General features: G+C 40.2%; 1 protein-coding gene across 1 annotated transcript; it reads right to left on the bottom strand.

Moving 5' to 3' along the window:
- Positions 1–105: 105 nt before the first annotated feature.
- On the bottom strand, positions 106–22,410 carry SACK1D (scaffolding CK1 anchoring protein D). Its single transcript, XM_087720371.1, has 4 exons — positions 21,911–22,410; positions 7,262–7,429; positions 4,581–4,705; positions 106–1,913 (listed from the first exon to the last, which is right to left on the bottom strand). The coding sequence occupies exons 1-4, from the start codon at positions 22,379–22,381 to the stop codon at positions 857–859; spliced, it is 1,821 nt and encodes a 606-aa protein (XP_087576497.1). The 5' UTR covers positions 22,382–22,410; the 3' UTR covers positions 106–856.
- Positions 22,411–24,147: the final 1,737 nt, after the last annotated feature.

Here is a 24,147-nt window from a genome sequence, read left to right as displayed (position 1 = left end):
GTAGGCTTTCTCCTCCAGGACTCAAACCCGGCTATTATGTGTGCAGCAGCAAAATTCTGTGTTGCTGCAATGTCTACAAGAAAAAAATTGGTTTTTTTTTGTATTTCCTTAACAAGGATGTTATTATCCACTATTAATGTACTATAATGTGTCAGTACTATTTTATAATATATTGTAAATAGTGATGTCTATTGCTGGTCTATGACCGTAATAAAGTTATATTCTATTCTACCCATCTCCTCCCATTTATGACTGTAACTTTGTTGTTTGTATCCTTACAATTTATATTATTTCCTAGTATGATTTGTTTCCTTATTTGTACACTATGACTATCATTAAGTGTTGTACCTTATGATTCTTGATGAATGTATCTTCTTTTTATGTACAGAGAGCATATGCACCAAAGCTAAATTCCTTCTGTGTCTAATCACACTTGGCCAATAAAGAATTATATTCTATTCTATTCTATTTAGCAGAAGAGCTATTATGAGGCTTGAGAAGTGGCTTGATTGGATCATATGCTTAGATTTATTTTTTTTAATTTTAGAAAAACCGCATTGGCAAGAAGCCAATCCCCCTTCTGCCCAAATATTCATAGAGTACCACAAAATAAGCAGGCTGAAGTACAAGGCCTGGCATACCTCCAACAGCTGTACCTAAAACAAATCCTATAGAATAAAATAAGAGCGCTTTCTTTTGTACTCTTAAGGTAGCTCCACCTATTGGCTTTGCTGCACATGAGGGATTTTCCCCCATGCCTCAATCAAGTCTTGTAATACCACAGAAGTGGGCAGTTTAAGAAGAGAAGCATCTCCTTGCTGACTACTATGTATATAACAGCTTCCTCCTACATTTCTCAGAAGCAGTCACTTGAAGTATACAGTGCAAAGTCTCTAAGATTTATTAGGCTTGTGCTAATCTGTTGTCTAGGTTTTAAGTTACACCTGATTGGATGGCAACCTCTGTAATTTTCAGCGGCACTTCCTCTCCTAGCGAGCATGGAAACCATATGGTTAAGCTTGGATCGAATGACCGAATAGTGAAATTCCCTCTCCTTGTTTAGTTTGCGGAAATAATCTCCCCGATGATTGACAGAATAGTCAATAGACCTAAGAGATGTTAGCGAACCAGCAGAACTTGCCCGAGAACATTGAGAGGACAATGAAGAAAGTGATCGTGCACTAGAAGAAGTTGAGGTAGACTTTCTAGAAATAGGAGACGCTTCTTTAGGGGAGATTCTTTGATCAGAAATCCTCTGATCTTTAGGGGAGATTCTTTGATCAGGAATCCTCTGATCAGGTACTCTCTGAGCCACGGGTGCTCTCTGAGCCACGGGTACTTCCACATTATCTCTTTTGTCAGTCTGTGTCATAGAAGTCTTGAATACAACTGCCGTCTGAGTGCCCACCATTCTGGATCGAGTAGTGGTCTGGGTGGTGGCTGAAACCATAGTAGTAGTAGTTTGTGTGGCACAATTTAAGAATGTTGTTGTTTGCTTCTCATCTAAAGTTTCAGTCTGAGTTGACTGGCTGTTTGTCTGTTTAGGTTTTGTTAGGATTTCAGAAGCACTATGCCATTCCTCTTCACCACTAAGGTGTGGCCGTTTAGCACTCATCCGCCCCACTTGGAGGTCTTTCACCTGTTCTATTTCTCTTTCAAGTTTCTTGGGGGAGCTTGAGAGCCTAGCAAACTCAGCTCTCAGAAGATTACCCACAGTGAAATCTTTGCAAGGTGTTAGTTTATTGACTAGATGTTCATGGCAAACACTAGTCCTGCAGCTTTGAGGCGGCTTTGAATTAAGAGGCTTAGATTGTGCATACAGGATTCGGAACTCCAAATCAAAATGTTCCACTATTTGGCCTGAGAGTAGTAATAAATTGCTGCTGTTCAGCTTCCCATCAGTCCAAGTGAAGCTAGAAAGATGAAAAGAGAAAATATTATACAACACATTTATAGTATGAATTAATTAAATTAATTCCCTTCCCTTTAAAGTACAGAGTTATCAGTAGACAATTTATCAGATAGGTTGAGGCTGAAACACTAATTCATAGAGGAACACATACCAATCATGTATCTGAAACAAATTTATTGAGCGGGAGCCTTCTACTTATTCCAAACAATACTGTCACATTTACCGTATTTTTCGGTCTATAAGACACACTCCCCCCCCCCAAAAAGTGGGTGGAAATGTCTGTGCATCTCATAGTGTTGCCAAAGCCCTGTCCACCTGCCAGCCCCCACCCTTGGGCCTCTGCCTCCCAGTAATTTGCCTCCTTGCAGCAAATAGTCTGGTCAGCTTCAGCACAGCCTGATTAGGTACGGGCAGCTGATTGGCTATCGGATCGGCCACCCAGAATATCACTGATCAACTGTTCCAGGCTGTGGGGATTGCCGCCTATCGCTGCCCTCGCGTGCCCCATTTTCAGCCTCATCGTGTCCCATTTTTGATCTGTTTCAGGCAGTGGGGATTGCTGCTGCTGCTGCCTATCGCCGTCGAACAGCAGTGGCAATCTCTGCCACCTGGAATGGGTGGGAAATGGGTTGCATGGAGGCTGAAAATGACATGCCCAGAGGCTGAACATGGGACGTGCGGAGGTCAAAAATGGCACGCGCAGAGGTGGTGATAGGCGGCGATCCCTTCAGCCTGGAACAGCTGATCAGCAGTGTTCTGGGAGACTGATCCAACAGCCAATCAGCTGTTCATGGTAAATCAGGCTGTGTGAAGCTGAACAGGCTGTTTGCTGCAAGGAGGCAATTTTTTTTTCTTGTTTTCCTCCTGAAAAGTTATGTGCGTCTTATGGTCTGGAGCGTCTTATAGTGCAAAAAATACGGTAATTGCTGGCAAGGTCATATTTAGTTTTCATTCAATCTTCAGCAATTTATATATAATTGGTAAAAAAAACACTCACTACATTAACAGTATAAGACAAAAGATTACAATGTTATATCTTATACTTTCTTCTCAATATACTTGAGAGTTCTTTAGGAAAGAATAATAAGTTAACTACGTAAGGGGAAGCCAAGAATTTTAATCATTGCTGCTTAATAAGTCAAATGACTATTAGCTAATTGTCAGATGGCTATTAGGACAAGCCTACACTAGAAGAATAACAATTTAATTATGCATTTTAAAGTGCTTAAGGATATATTTTGAGCAAGAGATTATAATCTAGAGAAAAATGGGCACAAAAATGTGTTAGATATTTATGTCTGCAATTGATTAAACTGAGAATATCACTTGCTCAAAGTCATTCCATGGGTAAATTTGAATCTCTGCCTTTCTAGTCTTAACTGAATAAGCTACACCTACAGTTATAGGATTTGAAGGGATTTATAAATAAGATTCTTTACAAATGAATAGAAAGTTATTCTGGGTTTTTGTAATAAATGCCCTATGAATCTTATTTGAATATATTAAGAATGTTAAATCAGCACTGCACTAATAGTGTAGAACTCCAATGGGACTAGCAATATAGCAATAGCAGTAGACTTATATACCGCTTCATAGGGCTTTCAGCCCTCTCTAAGCAGTTTACAGAGAGTCAGCATATTGCCCCCAACAATCTGGGTCCTCATTTTACCCATCTCGGAAGGATGGAAGGCTGAGTCAACCCTGAGCCGGTGGGATTTGAACCGCTGAACTGCTGATCTAGCAGTAGCCTGCAGTGCTGCATTTAACCACTGCGCCACCTCGGCTCGACTAGAATCCTCTATGGCTACAAGTATAGACTAAAGAATAAACTCTAAAGTATAGAGTAAAGAGTAACATATAAAGTAAAGAATAAACTCTAGCCCACAGGCTATGTATAAATAAAAGCTTATGGCAGTCCAGGCAGACCTTATTAGACCTACTCCAAGTTAATGGCATTATTAATTTGATGAAACTCAGTCTTCCAATAACAAAGTTTATAAAAGAAAGAAGCCTGTGTGAAAGTGCATTTTTCTCTTCCTCAATATCATTTCTTACAAAAAGCATTTCATATGTATTCTTGTTCCCATTCTCTTCACATTTTAAAATAAATCTTAGATCCTTAAAAGTTGGATCTTGTTGAACCATCCTACAGTAGTGTACCTTAAAATTTGGTCCTAAGACCCCTGGGCATTCTTCAAAATTTGTAATATAATAAACACTGATTAATAAAACTCATTCAAACAAAAGCCTTTTTGGATTCTCCAAAATTTTTAAAAGTGAGAAACATCCTGAGAGAGAAAAACAATTAACATTGGCTTACAGAGAAAGATTAATCCACTGTAATTTATTTGTAATTCATTAAATAGAAGAGACAACTAGCTGAAATTTTATGGCAACCCAGTGTAAATATGAAAACCAAAACCCCAAAAGAAACCAGTCCCATACCAAATTCCATACAGAAACATTAACGTACATCTATTCTTGGATCTACTAAGAGAGAACTTAACTTTCCCTGCCTGGATGCCTTTCTGCAATACTAAGTTAGTAGCAGTAAATAATACTGGAGGATTATGGAACATTATGTCAAGTCAACTGAGTTACTCAGCTGAACAAAGTTTGTCCACCTATTGAAACCAAGAGACCAAGCTAGTTTATAACAGATACTTACCTGTAGGAGCCTGTAGTCACTCTTACACCATCAACAAGCATGAACTTCTCATGGACACTCCCAATTATCTTAGCTCCTGATCTTGCATAATATGTGTTTCCAGTAATAGTTCGGACTCTCATTAACTGTTTTCAAAATGACAAAATTTTAGACAAAATTATCAAGGCAATGTCACCTACATATAAAAAGGGCTATAATGGCAATGCAAAACTATAATATAGTGAAATATAAATTTTTGGGGCTTTGTCAAGTCAACTTTCTCATCCTCCAAGAAAACAAGGGGCTATTGTAAGGGTAACATCCTTATCTACTGGGTGCTAATGAGTTCCATGCATTTCTTTGTTCCAAAATTGAAACTTCAAAATTAATCTTAGTGACTGTTTTTCTTCTATGTGATTGAAGATTTTTTCAGCTGTCAGTTAAAAGGATGGAACTGTGCCTCATCCATTCAATTCCTTTGATATGACGAAGGGATAAAATGGGCTTGACAGTGCAGAAACAAAGATTTATGACTAAACAACACAATGCTATTCTTATCTTCAACTGCAGATTTCTCCATTAGAGCTTCTGTACACTATCAAAGCAGTAAATCAGTTTTCTTATTAGTAATAGTCACAGAAGCCACAGCATTAAGAAATGTCAAGAAAACCTGCTTCAAGGGATAACAACTGGAAAAAATGATAAGAATGGCAGAAATTGAATCAAAACCTTTATTTATAGTGCTAGCTAAACAAAATACAAATACAAAATTAAGAATACAGGAAAAGGAAAACCTAAGCCTGAAACATTTGTTGATAAGATGATATCACTAGCTTCTGCAGCTGTTCCTAAAAATGTGGCAATCCAAATTAAGTCTTTCAGAAGACTAAAAAAATTTTGATCAAAGAAAATTTCTGAAAACCAGGTTTATAAATCTCAGATGCTATAGACCATAAATGAGAAATGCAACAATATAATGAATTACTGACTCAGCATCTGAATCTGAGCAGTGCCAGATACAAAAGCTGTATGGGAGACTAATATAATTTTCTATAGTTATAATAAGAAGTGCTCCAATTGAAATCAAATTTTTTTTTAAAAAACCACATACAGCAGATGAGTTACGATCAAATGGTACTTGCCCATCACAACTTAATTTTAGACTATTTTTGACATGGTTGTTAAATGAATGCTGTGGTTGTTAAATGAACTAAAGGTTTACTAAGGAGTACAATTTTTCCAAAAACTATAAGAAAATGCTGGTTTTTAGCAAAACACTCATAAAACATGGTGATATGACTGTGTGACATTACAAATGATCGTAAATGCAGTTTGGTTGCTATCATTTGACTGCAAGAGAGCCCAACTGTTGAGAAATTTAAATCTGCATCATAAGGACCTCATCGGAAGGTCTATCAGAACTTCAAACAGTCACTAAGTGGCAGGTAGTAAATCGATAACTGTATATGAAATATGCAGGTTGTTACAGAAGTAGCCAGGAACTGACAATGAAGAGTCTACAATTGTGCCATAATAGAAATTGATTATTTGATTCTTGACATTTTGTAAATCTAAATTCCAAATCCTCTATTTAGTTTTGATTAAAGCTTTATCTAGACTGAGTGAAGATACTGCCATAATATGCTGGATCAGAATAATTTGCCTCCTTAGTGATGAAGAAAATCTAACCAGGAGGGTTAAGTGATTTAACCAAAATTTGAGTTGTCAATTTCTCAGGCAGGCCCCAAGAGAGGGAGGTAAAGTATGGCATTCAGAAACAAACTTAGTAGCTTCTAAAGTTGGAGCATCTTTATAAACACAAGGTTGTGCAGAACATAACAGAACATGTATAAAGTATAAAGCAGAACATTTGCTTTATAAAATTATATTGTTATAGGAGCATAATTATTGACTTAGCACACTTTAAGACTGTGTTTTTGAGCTCTAATACAAAGTTTCAATTGGATTTTTCAGTGAGTGAAGGGTTAGAAGTGGATGCTAGGTACTTGAAGTCTTAACCAGATCAGTTGAACTTTTATTGATATTCCATTTAATGGAGACTTGAAGTACATGCTACAGAAAACTAGAACCATAGTTTGGTTAGTAATGGATCTCAAAGAATTTGCTAAACTAGTAGGAAACTAAAGTAGCTCAGCACCTATGAAAGATTGCTTGGGTTACAGGTAAAATGGCTCCATTGCCTCCACATTGTCTCCATTCGGAATTGAAATGAGACAGTGAGCCTAGCAGAAGTTATTTACCAGTCAAAAAAAATTATGCTGGTATTATTTACTATATTTAAATGTAAATAGAGAAAAAAAGATAGCAGATAGGGAACCTTAATCCTCTTTATATTATCAGATGGCTATATGCTAAACTAATTCTACAAATTTCTGAGATTATACTACTTGTTTATTTTCTACACCCATGGATGCATCATTGACATTCGCTTTGGTAGAGATTGTAAGATAGCTTGTAAAGCTATTTTATCAGTGTAGATAAACTTTCATCTTCTAGAGAAAGCCATTTTGAAAGGCAGACACTTCACTACCTACTCCTGAAGTTTTTAATATCATTTATGGAATCAAATGTTATTAATGACTTTATTACTAAAAATAGTTTATGACTTTCTCCTCTTTTTCAACAGTGTTCAAATAATCTTGTTTATGTATATGTAAAGATAGAAATGTCCCATAACATACATTTTCCTGTTCAGGGGAGAATTCCAAGTTTTTGCACATTTCCAAGAAATGGCAGATAAAATTTTGATCCAGAAGTATATACACAGGAACCAGCCTCTTCTTACAAGCTTCCTGAAGGTCAGTGAAGATGTCCATATCTGTGAAGGTGTCCATAACCACAGCAATAACCTTGAAGATAAAAATGAAATGAATTCCAACATTACAAACATTTTATCAGAGGCTTTAGCACAAAATGAAATATCTTTCCATGCTGTGGCACAACTTTTCTGATTATACCATGCAGATATTCTAGATGCCATTTCCATAATTTTTAGCTAGTATGAATATTCATAGTTCAAACACTTAGACATTCCTTTTATAACCCTTCTTCATTCCAACTAAAAAGTGCAATGGAACATCTCTGTTCTCTTAGTGCTACTGGACTAATGAATTAGAAAAAGATATGCTTTATATTTTCAATGTGAAACATGTATCTTCCATGATGACATGAAATTTAAGAAATTCATATATGTGGATATATCAGGCCTTTATATAGTTTCACATTTCATCCAATTTTTAAAAACATACGTATTTTCTGTATTATATCATATTTTATTGAATAAATATGGTGGAGATAAATATGTAGAGTGATTTTTGCCTGCATATTAAAAACTCTGCCTCAGTATTAAATGCCCCAGCTGAGGAGCTTCACGTTCTTAGTCACTGCTTATTTTACAAGATTGAAGAGTTAGGAAAAGCTCACCAAGCTTCTTACCAGCCAACCTGTAATTGCAACCTATTTGCTGGGAGGAATCGTGGTTTTCATTCTTTTAGTATAACTAATCCTACGCAGTCTACTAATTAGCTGATTAAGAAACTACCTGGATAGCTAGCATTGAGGGTGGGGAAGCCACTGATTTCTTATCTTCAATAAAGGTTTGTTCTTACAGTCTAGATCAGCCTTCCCCAAGCTGCATAAACTGAAGTATATAAAGTTGTATAGCAATGGCCATACTGGCAATTGAATTCTGGGATAAAAATCTCAGATAATGAAGACCAATCCAGAAAATATGCAAAGATTGTAATATATTTTCTTTTTCACTTCTGTTGAAAATATTACATGTTCCTGCAATTAACCTTATATGTTGGGCTTGTATAATTACTTTCATCATGGCCACTAGCAGCTACTGTAACAAAGTCAACTATCTTTCAACATTTTCTCCACTCCCTTCCTTCAAGGCAGAAATTGAGCCAAGTACCAGCTTGCTGCAGGTGTTGTTGGGAATGTCAGCACTGTATTTAGGATTTGAAACTGTTCAGAACAAATCTACAAGCTACATGTGATTTCTCATTTTTGGAATGACAAACACACATAAATGTGCCAAATACAGGAATGACAAATTATTAGAACTTGGCACTGCTTTTGTATAGGAATGTCAAGTATTCCTGGATGCTGGAAGTAAACACTAATTGCCTGATATTTTTACAATCCTACACAAGGAAAGGGCAGAAAAAGAGTCATCACAAGAACAATGCTTTTCAAGTCTCTGGCTTATCAAATACCTTTTGTATATTAATTGTGGCACATTTATAGACGCCATCCTAAATCAAGACATCACTATGACTTTCTATCAGTGATATAGAAGAATAATTTACTATTTAGTAAATTCTCATTCTTATGCAGAGATTTGTATTTTCTTCAAGAAAAGTGATATCTGGCTCTGGCACTTTATGTTCTTTCATTCCCAGGATATTTTTTTAGCCAGATGTTTGGCAGACAGAAATGTAAAAAGTAATCTTCTACATGACAATACAATCCAGGTTACCTGTCTAAACATCCCATCATGTAATCTAGTGGCTGTTTCCTGTACAGCATTTCCTTCCCTTCCTTCACATTCCATGCACTTTTCCTATCATGATCTAAATAAATTGCCTTTGAGTCAACTTAATATTTGACTGTGGCCCTTGAATCTCCAAACTCTAAGACGTGTTAGCCAAAATAACCTAAGCCAAGGTTTACCAAACTAAACCATTTGCCTGTCTGTATAACATGCTAAACAAAACTTTGTTCATATTTCATATTAAGCCGCACATACCCAGCTACTTTTTAGTCTATCACATTGAGTAAGTCAAATGCTTCATCTAGAGCACACCAATTGTCCTAGATAGACAATTGATATATTCCAGATATGCAAGTCCTGATTTTGCCTTGCAGTGCACCTGATGACTTTTACAACATTAATATTATTACGATAACATATATAGTTATTTATATGAAGTTCCTTTAAAAACACTTGAACACTAGTCCATATACTACCTATTCTGATATTCCTAATCCTGTTTCTAAATATCTTTTAGTGAATATCTTGCTTGCATCTACATGAAAAGCGTTAATTCACACACACACACAAAATATTAAATTCTGAGAACTAGTGGCTTCAATAGGGCTATCACAATCTTCTTTCTACCCTCAGTTTTGTTAACAGTTTAATACTCTTGGTTTCATCAAGCCTCATGGACTACAGAATCAGGAAAGCTAAATAAGATGACCGAAAGAAAATAAGCTATACAATCATAAAGTGGCTATACAAGAATTACAGGTACATTGGTCTAGTATTGTGTCAGCCAAATGAATACATACACTGCACAGTACACACCCCAATCTTTGGGCGGGATATCCTATGGAAATGTCAAACTTGCATGATAAGGATTAAAATTTATTGAAACATCCAGAACATAGCTATTTCTGCCTATTATTCTCCAAAATCCATCAAGCATATCAACATAATAGCAACATATTTGAAAATAAAATGAAGCAATGACTGTAAATCCCTGTGTGGAAAGATCAATGACCATCTTTGCCATGAAAATATCTAAAATTTCCTTTGAAATTTTAAGACAGCCAATACTATCAAATAAATTATTCTGGGCAACTACCACTCCCCTGTTTTTCAAGACCACCTAATTGTACCAATTCACTCCCATATTCTTCTCTTGTAAACCTGTCTGTGCAGCTTCTGCTTTCCTGGAAAAGTCCAAACTGTACTTGAAAAGTGAATTTTACATCTGTTTCATAAAATCGTTTGCCCCGCAGTAAATGGAACTTATCCTACAACAGGCACCATTCCAACATTCCGTTAGGCAGATGAGTAACTGCATTCCACTGCATTTTTTTCTGTATGTATATATTTCAATCTGTCAAGGAAGGATATTGAAAGAAGTAACAATTACAGTGAGTGCATAGGACAATGGAGGTTATTTGACCTGAATACGTAGATACTGCTATAGTATTGTATATTGCTTTTAAAAAATTCTCTTTCCCAACTGGAATATGGAATATGACTATCCACATCCCTCAGCTGAATTAGAAGGCTAGTTAAGGATTCTAGATAACTGGAACTCATTAACAAGATCAATGATTTGGATAGGCAATTTGTTTTAGAGAACGGGATTCTGGAACTGTTCACTGAACTGTGGTACTTCAATATGTATGGTAGTACACCACTCTATTTAGCTTGAGTCCAAATTCAATATAATACAAATAGTAAAGAGCACCTACTGTAAGTTGTATTCTTGAGTACTTACATTTACCTTTAGTGCAGGAGTCCCCAACCCACCGGTCCCTGGCATGCCGGAAGCAGGTCCATGCAAACAAATGAAGAAGCTCCATCCGCAAGATGCAGGCAGCACAAGAAACCATGCCCCCTCTGGTCTGCGGAAAAACCTTTCACCATGGAACCGGGTCCCTGGTGCCCAAAAGCTTGGGGGGCGCTGCTCTAGTGCATACTGCCACTACAAATAGGGCCCAAAGAGGTTTCAAAAGATGAAATGTGGGGCTTTCTACAGAATCACTGAATAGCAGTTACAAACCTAAAACGGTTGACTCATTCAACATGAAGACAGAAGGGAAAAAAGAAAAGCAGGCTGTTTTTATCATATAGATGTCATTTCATATATTCTACAGTTAAATTGTACTTGATAGTTTGCAAGTTCCACTGTTTGGACTGAGAATGATATTTAGAAATTTAGAAACAAAACCTAAGACAGGTGGCACAAGGGATAGTAAAGAAAAATGCAACACACATACAAAACCGTCATCTCTGAAGAAGTCGTATGCAATGTCACAATATTGACACGAAAGGGCATTGTTGCATATCAAAATGAATATTTTGTCATTACCATGGCTAACTATAGATGCCTGCAGGTGGTGTGTCTTTTTTTACTCTTAGTTTTTGGTGATCAGCAATTCACTATGTTTCATAAAGTACACTTTTCAAGCCCTAACCACTCAACCCTGTTCACAGGAGACAACAGTCTAGTCCCTGCCCCTGATTTTCTATTCCATTCATCTCTACCCAATCTAGATACTTAAAAAACACTAGCCAGAGAACAAGTCTCATTAGGTTTGGATGGTACATACAGCCTTTTCTTAACCGATATCCATCCGATATTTCAGGATATAATCCCATGATTTTAAAACACTGTGAATTGGGCTTAGACGAGGTAGAGTACACAAACTAAAGTGTATCAAGTTGGTAACTTTAGAATCAAATTATCATCAATGCTATATTTTGATAGAATAATTAATCAAATTAGTCAATTTTCAGAGAAAACCTAGACTATTTCATGATGTCTTACATCACTACAATGTCAATTACATTGTATCTTCTAAACAAAACATATTGGACTGCAAATTGCATATTTTCTGCTTAGCATAATTACTTGTTTAGAAATGATGGGAATTTTAATTTAGAACTTTAATTACAGGCTATATCACATTTGAAAAATCTAGTATCACCTCACCAGATGGTGAACATTCATATGAATTTGTAAACAATGCATTTTTTTCTGAATAGGACTAGAAATCTCAAAATCTATAGCTGTATTAGTATCACAAAATGATACTAAGTTGATCAGCCTTAGATGGTGTCATACTATCAACAGCCAGAAATACTAGAAAACAGCTGAGTGAAATATTCACATCCTGGTATCTCCACCCATTAGTAAGCATAGAAGAAATTACAGCTGCTATGCGAAATGGAAAGACTAGAAATCAAACACAACAAATAGAATTGTGATAATTTGGACTATAAATCCAGAAACAATTTTCTGTTAATTTTTTAATAAATATTGGGGGAGGGGATGTTTCATCTATCAAAGCATGCTTCTGGATTTGTGCAATTCCTTATTCTGGCCAGCATAGGCTGCCAAGTCACTGGGAATCAGGTGATATATAAATTTAAAAAATAACCTTTTTATTTCCACTTTCTACCTTGAACCCAACAGCTTTACTCTTATCTCAATGATGGCCCATGTAGTTTGGTAAGAGACTATTTACTATGCTCACCATATCATCAACAAAGATAACACAGGTCTGCAAAAAAAATATTTTTTTGAGAGCTGTTTTGGTTATTCCACATAATCTTTGTTTTTTGGTGAACTGAATCTGAAAATGACCTCCATTTTGTCATAGGACATCACGTTTCCTGACAATTTAGGTAACTGTTAAATAAGGCAATACCTCAAAATAAATGGAAATAGACTTATAAAATTAAAGTTTTATTATAATATTTTCATGAAAATCCTTTTTTGAACTGAAATGAGCTCACATACACACAAAACATGATTCTTCTTCCTTGTGAAGCTACTCTTGGTGCATTTACGCTTGTGAGTAGCATCTGGAATGTCTCTCTGAAGCATTCAACAATAGTCTGCCATCATTTTAATGCTCCATTTTCCCTGGTATCTCCTTTCCATCTCTTTAATGTCTTGGTGGAATCGTTCACCTTGTTCCTCACTCATAGCTCCCAAATTTTCAGGAAAGTAGTCAAGGTGGGACTGAAGGAAATGCACTTTCAAACTCATCAGGCAACCTAAAGCTTGAAATGCTTTCAGCATTCTTCCGACGATCTTTTTGTAGTGAGGATCTTTGTTATTGCCTAAAAATTTCTGTATGACTTCTTTAAATGTAATCCACCCTTCTTTTTGAGGATCTCTCATGGTATTGACAAACTCTTGATCAACTATAAGCCTTCTAATGTCTGGTCCGACGAACACACCTTCCTTCAATTTTGCCTCCGACAGGCATGGAAACTTGGTGACCAAGTATTTGAAGCATTCTCCATCTCTTGGAAGTGATTTTACAAATTGCTTCATCAATCCCAATTTTATGTGGAGAGGTAGTAGAAGAACTTTATGGGAAGGTACCAAAGTTTCTTGGAGGACATTTTTTTCACCGACTGTTAGCACCCTCGGCTGCCAACTCTTCTTGGTCCAGTGATTTTGTCGATCTTGACTGTCTCAGAAAACAAGGGTATTTGGTATACCCAGCTTGTTGCCCAAGCAGCATGCACAAGACCTACAAGTCCCCATACACTTGCCAACCATGGTCTTCATATTTAAGTTTACGAAGAACCAATTTCCTTCAAGTGTACGGAATGACCTACAGGTATGGAAGCGTAAAAACCATTGTGGAGTAAAACTGCTTTGAGACTTCTTTTTGAAGAATCTATAAAAAGACACCATTGCTCTGAATCATATTGGATTTTAAATTGACCCATCAGACTTTTGACATTGATGCAATAAACCAACTTGTCTTCCTGGGCGAAGTAAGGAACGAACTCCTTTTCACAATGTCTGAACCATGAAGATGACACTCCTGGCAAAAATAAATTCCTGCTTTTCAGCCGTGATCCAAGTAACTCAGTGGCACCTGACCTGATATTATAGTCTTTTTTGTGGTGATCATTAAGTGAATGTGGCAGTCGATAAGCAAACCAGTGTTCATTATAGGCCTGTTTTGCTGGAAACTGGAAGTAAATACCAATTTCAGGAAAAACCATTGTAAATTGTGATCATGACTGTGAGCTGTAAATAAAAGCTAGTTGCTGAGTGCCCAAAATGTGGTTACATGACCAATGAGGAGAGGAGGAGGCAGGGAGGGGGAACATCAGAACTTTGAAAGCAGGTCATAAGTAGCTTTGCGGGGGAGAGGGTTTCATCGAAACCCAACTAGACAAAATAAATAATCTGGCATGGTACGAAGAACTTCCTGTATTTCTAGAGAGAGATACACTAAATTATGTGACAGAAGGCAAATGGTATTAGGTGAAAAAACTGTTGGAAAGACATTGAGAAATAAAATCCTAAACAAAATGCTATTAATATTGCTACTGTCAAATATAGTTCATTAAATAAATGGCTTTTGAATAAATACACATCATTTGTCATCTGCCTATCTTGGTTAGCAACCTTGCTTACATCAGAGCCAAGAGAGAAGATAGGTACTCATTTAATCAATTTGCTTATCCTACTTCTGTGTCACTGAGGCTCTGTAATGTGAATTTCCTTCTTCCTACCGATTATAACACAATGGGTCACAACACAACAGGCATGCAGGACAGGAAACAAAACATTCCACCAAGTAATGGATTCACATGTTTAGAGTGCCATTAGTCATGAAACATACCCATCACAAGAACAGCATTGTTTATTATTGGTTTCAAAGACTGTAGGTACCCCTGCTTCAACATTTTTAGCTAGGACTACCACCCAATATTTTAGAATCAACTCATACACCCCTCCCATGCCAAATATAGCATTATGGTATGATGGAGGCCATCCTGCTTCTTATTTTAGAAGCCTCAACCAGAATCATGTAATCCATTTCAATATGAGTATACAATAACTTTGGCCTTCTTTGCACTGCTCAACAGCTGTGATTTTTCAGTTTACTTATTAATATGAGAAGGTCAGCTATGAAAATCTTAAATGTAGCTTTTTATTTATACTAGAGATACAGTAATTATCCATAATTGACCAGGGGAACATGGGAAAGGGAAGAAGACCCCTCCCCAGGACAGAAGACAACGACACCACCTGGCGGCGCAATGTATTCTGCGAAAGACTGCATTCAAGACCCTTCTGGAGGAAACCCAAGACGTTAGGAATGGTGGCCCTATCGGGAGAAATGCCTCGAGGAGAGTACCACCAGACAAAGGCCGTCCAGGTGGAATTGTAAATGCGGGTCGACGGACCGCCTAGACACCTTGATGGTACGAATGACCCCGGAGGACAGATTAGCCCCCCTCAGAAGCCGCCGTTCAAGAGCCAGGCGGTCAGATGGAGCAACTGGGGCTCCAGGTGAACCAGAGCTCCTGCAACAAGACCACCTCCCCCTGTGGAATCTTCCACAGAAGGGCCACCGACAGCTGGACCAGGTCCGCGAACCAGGGCCTCCTGGGCCAATAAGGGGCCACCACAATGATCAGGGCCCCCTCGCCACTACCTTCCTGATGGTCCCCGGGACCAGAGGAATGGGAGGGAAAGCATAAAGAAGGCCCATGGGCCACCGGCTCCTGAGGGCATCCGTGCCCTCCGCCGACCTGGACTGGAAACGAGTGAAAAACTGGGGAAGCTGAGAGTTCGCGGGTGACGCAAACAGGTCCACAGAGGCGTCCCAAACCTCTGACAGATCCTCCAAAACAGCGACAGGTGGAGCTGCCACTCGCCATTGTCCAGAGTCGCCCAACTCAGCAAATCCACCTGGACATTGGACATTGGAAAGCCCGGAGATGTGCTCCAACACCAAGGACTGCAGGTGTCTCTCCGCCCAGGCACCCAGCCGTAGAGCCTCCAGCCAGAGGGCCCGTGAGTGGGTCCTCCCTTGACGATTGATGTGGGCCTTGGTGGCCACATTGTCCGTCAGGAGGAGCACGTGACACCCCTCCACCGAGGACTGAAAGTGACATAGAACCAGGCGAGCGGCCTTCAGCTCCAGCCAATTTATGTTGTGGCGGAGGTCCAAGGCCATCCACCTGCCCTGAGCTATCCGAAAAGCCACCAGGGCCCCCCACCCGAACAGACTCGCGTCTGTGGTGACGGTCACCCTGTCTGGCTCCCAGAAGCAGCAGCCCCGCTGAATGGCCAGGGAAAGCCACCACGCCAGAGAGACCCGGACCCCCACAGGGAGATGGAGAGTCCGAAGAGAATTGCTCAATTGCCCCCTCTGAAAGGGGATGAGTCCCACTGGAGGGGCCAAAGATGAAGCCTGGCCTATGGGACAATCCCGATGCAAGAGATCATCTTGTCCAATTATACCAAATGGGAACCAGATTGCAGCACAATAAATCCTACCTAAGTATTTCTCAAACAGTGCTTGGACCAAAAAGACTGAGAGAATCTGGGCCAGGATTGGAAGTCACCAGTATTTAAAGCTTTGCTCTCAGTCTTTGGACCAATCAGGCTTTGAGAAAACCCACAGGTGACCACTCTCTCCCCTCCTCTGGAAAAACGTTGAGCACTGATAAGTCCAACAATATATCGAAACAAACTTGTAAGTACATCCTCATAGTCAGTTCGAAACAGCAGAGAAAGACCCCAGGGTGGGGTTGGACTCTCCTTCGCAGCACTCAGAAAATGACCCTTCAGGTAAGCCAATGGTCATTTTCCTGGGTGCTGCTCTGGAGACTCCAAGTATGGGACATACCCAAGCTAAGTGTCACTAGGGCAGGAAGCTGTCGAGTTCAGGGTCTCTCCACTGGAATGAATGCCCTGAAGGGCACGTCTCCCAAAAGCCCCTTCCACTGAAGCAAATTTGTCCAATTTGTAGTTCCGAACAAATGAGACAAGGAAGTCCAAGCAGCCGCTCTGCAAATCTCCTCTATCGGAGCTTGAGTCACCCAGGCCGCTGTCGTGGCGGCGCTCCATGTGGAATGTGCAGTGATATGGTGTGACACAGACTTAGACTGGAGCACGTGGGCAAGGGTGATGCATGCTTGCAACCAGTATCCAATGGTAGATGAGGAAACTTTGCGGCCTTGAGATGCAGGTTGAAAGGAAACGAAGAGCGATTCGGAACACCAGAACGCAGCTGTGCATTTGATATACTTGCGGATCGTTCTACAAACTTCTAGCAAATGCCACTTTTTCTTCTTAGGATGTTTAGGATGCGGACTTCCTGGGCCCGGTGGAACCAGGAGTTGACTTTAGGAATAAAGGTTGGGTCCAGTAGGAGGATCACACTGTCAGTTTGTATCAGACACAAGTCCTCTCGAACCGACAGGGCTGCCATTTCCGAAATACATCTAGCAGGGGTAATGATGACCAAAAAGGCAGTTTTCAATGTCAAATGTTTAAGGCTGGCAGATCATAGCAGCTCAAATGGTGGGACAATCAGAGCCCGCAGCACTACATTGAGGTACATGACGGATACCTGTGGACAACTGGGAGCCTCAGGTTGGTTGCACCATGCAGGAAACTACGGATAGTGGGATGACAACCAAGGGAGGAATGTTCATCTGGAGAAAGAATAGTGGATAATGCAGCCACCTGACGCCTGAGCGTGTTAGGCGCCAGACCCTGGTCCAGTCCATCCTGTAAATAGTCCAGTAATTGTGCAGTCATGAAGTGAGATGTACACCGGGTGTCGAAAGACCTCCAGGTGACGTCGTATATCCTGGTCATGGAGGCTCGTCTAGACGCCTGAATGGTGTGGGATGACCTTGGTGGAGAGACTGCCCCTACTCAGGATGTCCCTCTTAGGGGAGGGCCTTCTCTGTGGCTGCTCCGGCCCTCTGGAACGATCGCCCCGTGGAGATTCGGACCCTCACCACCCTTCAGGCTTTCCACAAAGCCGTCAAGACCTGGCTGTTCCGGCAGGCCTGGGGCTGATGAGTTCCCAGCCCCACTTGAATTGTTGTGATTGTTGTGTAGCTTTTAATCTGGTTTTTTGTATCTTGTTTTTGTCTTGTTTGTTTTTTGTATCTCCCCCTTCCCCACTTGTTTGTTAGCCGCCCTGAGTCCCTCGGGAATAGAGCAGCATATAAGTATAATAAACATAAACACATAAACAAGTGCCAGACGGCTAGTTGTAGCCACTTGGGCTCTGGATGTTGCAGCGCCTCCTGGCTGAGAGAAACCTCGTGTTGGGGAATCCGCCATGGTGGATTGACAGACTCACCAGGTCTGCAAACCAGGTTCTTCTGGGCCAAAATGGGGCAATGAGCAGGACCTCTGCTCCCTCCGACAGGATCTTCCTGATCACCCTGGGGAGGAGAGGCAACGGTGGGAACGCATATAGCAGTCCTGATGGCCATAGGCAATGAAGAGCGTTCATCTCTTCAGCTTGCGGGGTGTGGAACCTGGCAAAGAATCTGGGAAGGTACGTGGCGAATAAATCGACTAGCGGTTGGCCGAACCTCAGAGAAAGTTGGTGGAACAGGACCAGATGTAGACGCCATTCCAAGTGGTCGACCGTGGACCTGCTCAGGCAATCCGCCTAAATGTTGTTGACTCCGGAGATGTGCTCTGCCTGTATTGAGAGCAGGTGTTTCTCTGCCCACCTTCCCAGCGAGTCGGCTTCTGCCATCATTGATCTGGATCGCGTACCTCCCTGGTGGTTTATGTGGGCCTTTGTCGCCAAATTGACTGTAAGCACCATCACGTGATGGCCCTGGATGCCGTCGTGAAAGTGGAGGAGAGTGAGTCTCACCACTCTCAACTCCAGCCAATTGATGCTGTGCGTTGTCTTGGGAGTTGACTACCTGCCCTGTGCAATCTGATTGTGGAGGTGGGCTTCCCAGCCGAAGAGGCTGGCATCCGCCGTGATGGCGAGATGGTCTGGCTCTTTGAAGTGAGTGCCCTTGGCCAGGGCGGGAGACAGCCACCACTTGAGGGAATGACATACCTTCAGTGAGACATGCACCACCACCTGGGAGTTGCTCTGGTTGGTTCTCTGGTAGGGCAGAAGGAGCCACTGTAGGGGTCAAGAATGAAGCCTCGCCCAGGACACAATGGATAGGCAGGAGATCATCTTCTTTAAGAGTTTGGATAACTGCACAATCTTGGCATGAGGGAACTGCTGCACCTGCAGAAGAGATTGGTTTGTCTGCCATTGAGGGTTCAGGAGAACCCACCATGGCAAAGGAAGCAGTGGGGGAAAACTCCTCCTCACTCCCAGAAATAGCTAGCCCATGCCTGGGCTGGGCCTCTGGAGAGGGTGCCCTAGGGGAGACCGGTTAGAGCCTGGGCCTGTTGTTGGGCCTTGGAAAACTGCTTCTCCAAAGCCTTCTGCCAGTGGAGAGCGTCCTTATCTGGGCCTGAGTCCTGCTTGGACCCATCTAGAGTAGGGCTTGTTCCCGCTGATGGCCTCCCAGGCTGCCTTGCCAGCTTGTCTGGAATATACCTACTTATATAACATTTCTAGTTCCTGCCTTTGTCCATGCCGTCTGTGGCTAAGGCGAGTTAATGGGTGCTAGATTGCCAGAAAGGAATATATGAAACAGATCACTAAGCTAAAGGATTTTGGAAGCAGGTTAACTGAGAGCTTTCATTGCCAACGGAAACCAGATGAAGGATACAGAAAGTCGACAGAGGGTATAATGAATGCATCATTTGGTGCAGTAAAAAATCAGACCTTTCCAGCTCCTAAATTGTAAGCTCCATTGAGACTGGAATTCTCTGGATAGCCTTAGACAAGTAATGCTGCATAGGATAAAATACTAACCTACTTATATAAGTTTATAAAAATTATTATATCTAAAGTGCTTTGAAGACTAGTCCTATAATAAAATGTAATTAAAAATATGTACTCTAAGTGCTGATCTTTGACAATGCCAATTTAACCTTGATTTTTTTCTATAAATTATTTAAATATCATGGCAGTGGAAGAATATTTCAAAGAGCTTGTACTGATTATTTGTAAAATAGATATTTTTCAATTTCTTCAGTTATATTTATAACTAAATGTGGTTCTTAATAGCCAAACTTAAACAGATGAAGCATAAACATTTATGTACTATTACATTACCTTACATACAATATCAAATTCATTACATCATCACTCCTTTAACCTTGAATTTTGCGTTATTTCATCATTGTTTTATGTAAAATTCCAATCAGGAGATATAAGAAAATATGAATCAAAGCCAACTTGCTTATTATTATTACTATTGTTTTTATCTTGATTTTTTTACTGTTGCGTTACCCAGCGTTGCATTGTGAGGAGCCATGTAATTTGCTGAAACAATGTATAACAATGGCTGAGGGAATCAACATTGATAATTTACAAAACTTCACTATAGAGAGCTTCAGCTTCTGCAACAATTTCACAGTACTTTCAATTAATTTTCAAAAGAGATAGGACTCTAGCACGAAATGCAGAATGAAAATAACAATGATTTTTTTTTTAAGGTAGACAAAAGACAAACTTCAGTTGACTCTGGCTGGTTAACAGCTTATTTCCATTCCTCAAGAATTGCCTTTGCTTCCAGTCCATACCAACTGAAGATTTCTGCTCTCAATTCAAATTGGGCTGGTAATTCCTTCCTTGTTTACATTAACAGCAATTGTAATACAAAGAAGAATAAATGCAAGCATAACCACATTTGACAGTCAACATGATACTTACCTCCTACTCCCAAAATAAGTCAAACAAATCCCAGTTACACTGGGGAGTCATGGGGATAAAGGATTTCTCTTTAAGAGACAAGTAATCTGTGAGCTTCTGGCTGCTTACTGAACACACTCCCTATCCACTGAAACCAGATGAGAGTGTTGGGAATCAAAGCTTAACAACAATCTGGAGCACTGGTCTCCAAGTGAGTAAGACAATTTACTGGGTGGAGGAAGAAAAAAATTAGAACATTGCCATTTATCCATTACATCATTTTTTAAAAATTGGAATGTTGATTATCTACATATTAATGCTTGTATATAACTTATAAACAGACATAGGGACTGCAAGATCTAAGAAACCACTGACCTGGAAGTCCAACAGCTGTCTTTCACTACATTAAACCAATCTATTATGGCATTTGACTTTCATAAGAAGTACAGTAATTCTCCACTGCTTTTAAAAAAGGTAGAGTCCAGCATACACACACTTTCTTGGAAAAGCATTGCAATGTAACCCAACAAATTAGTGCCTCCTTCTTTTCCCACATCCGACTTCCAAACTTGGAAGCTTTTTTGATAACCACAAATTATCAACTAATAAAAGGTAAATTGTTTCTTACAATCACCACACACCCCACACTTCCAACCACACATTAAGGCGAAGTCCTAGGAGATATGTGTCAAGCACGAACAGCAATTTGCAGGTAGTTATAGAATAGATAAAATTATCTATATATATAGATAAAATTATCTATATATATATTACAATGTCCTACCTGTTAACGACTACTTCAGCTTCAACACACGAGCACACAATAGATACAAACTTATGGTAAACTACTCCAAACTTGATTGCAGAAAATACGACTTCAGTAACAGAATTGTCAATGCCTGGAATGCACTACCTGACTTTCCCAAACTCCCAAAATTTTAACCTTAGATTGTCTACTGTCCACCTCATCCTATTCCTAACAGGTCTTTAAGGGGCGTGCGTGCGTGCGTGCCTACCGTCCCTGTCCTAATATTCCCTTGTATTGTATCCCATTCACAATCATGTTTATACATGTTATCTAATTCATTCTTGAAGAAATAAATAAGTAAATAAATAAAATAGCAGAGAAGGTTGCGAGGACTGTTGAATTGCGGCTGCGGGAACAGACTTTAAAACCCAGAGTTGAACCTGATCTGCGTGCAACGTCGCCCCTGGCCGAATCGTGCCCACCAACCGCAGCGCAGCTCCTGCCAAGCTAAGGAAAACTCGATCCCGTCACTCACTTCTCTGGCTGACCGGATCTGCTTACGCACCGCCTCTTTGCAAGCATAGATGATCTCCCCAAAACAGGGCTGAAAATAAGTCTCCACGCGGGTCAGTCCTCGGAAGGAGCCGGTAACAAAGGCCGGCCAGCCCAGTTCTAGGACAGGCGGTTCAACATCGGACTGCAATGGGAAGTAGGTAAGCGAGGAGCAATCCAAGGAGGCGTTCAGGACTTGGTCTGTAGCCGAGACACTTTCGTTTGTCCCGAGGGGCTGCACGGCGGCACGCAAAATAGCGTGGATCTCGGGGTCGGAAAGGAAAGAGCTCATTTTTTCCCGGCGTAAGAAAGCTTGGAAAGCCGGCCGGCCTTTGGCGATAAGCTCCTCCAGCGCCAGGCGCTGCGCCTCGTTATAGGCCGGAGGGGGAATGGGCTCCCAGCCACGTAAACTCCGGAAAGGGGCATCGTCCAGGCATTGGGACTGATTCGCCATCGGCCTAGCTAACCTCACCTTCCGGAGGACGCGAACCTTGGGGAATAAGTCGGGCGCGTGGGAGGAGTTGGCACTTTATAGAGAATTTGAATCCAAACTGGCGTCCGCGCTTCCGTTATAGGCTGGAACGGCTCCCGCCTCGCCTCTCGGGGGGAGGGGAAGCCTCACTGATTGGCTGCATATCGGAGCGGCTGGTCCAATCCCGAGAGGAAGAAAGGAGTTTCTTGGAGATTTAAAAAACAACCATCCTTCCAAGCTCTCGACTTCAGCAGATACCCGTCGCTCAGGCCCGGGGCTTGGGCGCGGTGGGGCAATCTTTATGCTCTTCGACCAGGTAGGTAATGCTGCAAGCCGACTGTCAAAGAAGCCGATGGATCTGAGTGGTGTCCCAGTTGTTGTTGAACGCCTTGCCTCTGGGTCTTCAGAATTAAATCAGAATGGTTGTGCACGTTTGTAGACGCGGCATTTGCAGATTTTTAGGTCGGTCCTGAACAGATCGACTTTCACGGAATAAATGTCAAAGATGACACGATTTAAGACACAAAATAAAAATGAAAGGATCCTTGGGGGTCTTGAGATCTTCGCCCCCAAAAGGCTGTTCTTTTCATAAAAATGCTAACTTGTTTTTATTTAACAGCATCCATACTAAGGACTGGAATTTAACCCATTTCTTTTTTCTTTAAAAAGGATTGCGGGACAGTAAAGGAGGTTTGAGGTTTATTGGATTTATATGCAATATATAAAGGAAACCATAAAGCAGCTGAACATTTGTTTGGGGAAGAGATTGGAAAAATAGTGAATTCATCACAGTTTCCTACAGAGGTTTGTGCAATAAACACATTAGTGAACCATTAAGTTTACTTAGACATCAAGATACAGGACCTAACTCACTGGAAATAATTAAAAACCAGGAAAGAACAATGAATGGACTGTGTGAAAGTACCATTTCTCCAAGGATCACTAGTGCTTTTTAAATTTTATTTACAAATTTATTTAAAATTATCTGGAATGAAGGCTGAAAAGAGAAGTCATGTTTGTGGATAATACCAAACTGTCAGAACAGTAAACTCAAGAAAGCTTGAGAAATGTTCCAAAGTGGATGAATGTATTTCAAAATGGCAAATAATTATAAACATGTATAATATGCATATAAGTATCAAACATCTGATTGGGTAGCAATAATGGATCAGAAATGAGATACATAGTTCTATGAAAATATCATCTTAGAGTGCATTACACTTAATAAGATGATATAAAGCTTGAAAATGTATAAAAAGACAGTCAAAATTACCACTGTATAGGAACAATTCACATACAATGATAGATTACAGTAGCATGAGCTTTTTAGCTTGAAATGAGGATAAAGTATGAAATGATAGAGGTCATGCAGGATATTCATTTTTCTCCTACATTATGAAATTTTCTGCCAGGAGTTGTGGCTATTGTAGCCAGTTTGGATTATTCTAAAAGGGAACCAAAAAACCGTATTTTTTAGAGTATAAGATGCACCAGAGTATAAGATACACCAAAGTTTTGAAGAGACAATTTTTTTAAAAAGCAGGTAGGTAGGTAGAGGGATAGAGAGGGAGAGAAAGAGAAAGAATTACAATAGGTAGAGAGAGAGAGAGTAGTTAGGTAGGTACGTAGGTGGATAAAGGAATAGAGAGAGATAAATAGAGATAAATACAGTAGGTAAGTAGGGGGAGAGAGAGTGTAGCTAGGTAGAGGGATAGAGAGAAATAGAAAGAGAGAGAAATGCGGTAGAT

This window comes from Thamnophis sirtalis, unplaced genomic scaffold (assembly GCF_051295495.1).
Source record: "Thamnophis sirtalis isolate CommonGarterSnake01/CBP01778 unplaced genomic scaffold, rThaSir2_p1.2 scaffold_7, whole genome shotgun sequence".
NCBI classification, from domain to species: domain Eukaryota; kingdom Metazoa; phylum Chordata; class Lepidosauria; order Squamata; family Natricidae; genus Thamnophis; species Thamnophis sirtalis.
Note: the sequence above shows the minus strand (reverse complement) of the source record. Positions and strands in the feature narration are given on the sequence as shown.

Bases quoted from the DNA above. Each gene is read 5' to 3' on its own strand.
- SACK1D (XM_087720371.1), bottom strand. From the start codon at position 22,381: ATGGCGAATCAGTCCCAATGCCTGGACGATGCCCCTTTCCGGAGTTTA. The intron at 4,706-7,261 runs GTATGTTATGGG...TTTTGAAAACAG, and splicing joins TCTCCCCTGAACAGGAAAAT to TTAATGAGAGTCCGAACTAT. The intron at 1,914-4,580 runs GTAAGTATCTGT...TCATCTTTCTAG, and splicing joins GTGACTACAGGCTCCTACAG to CTTCACTTGGACTGATGGGA.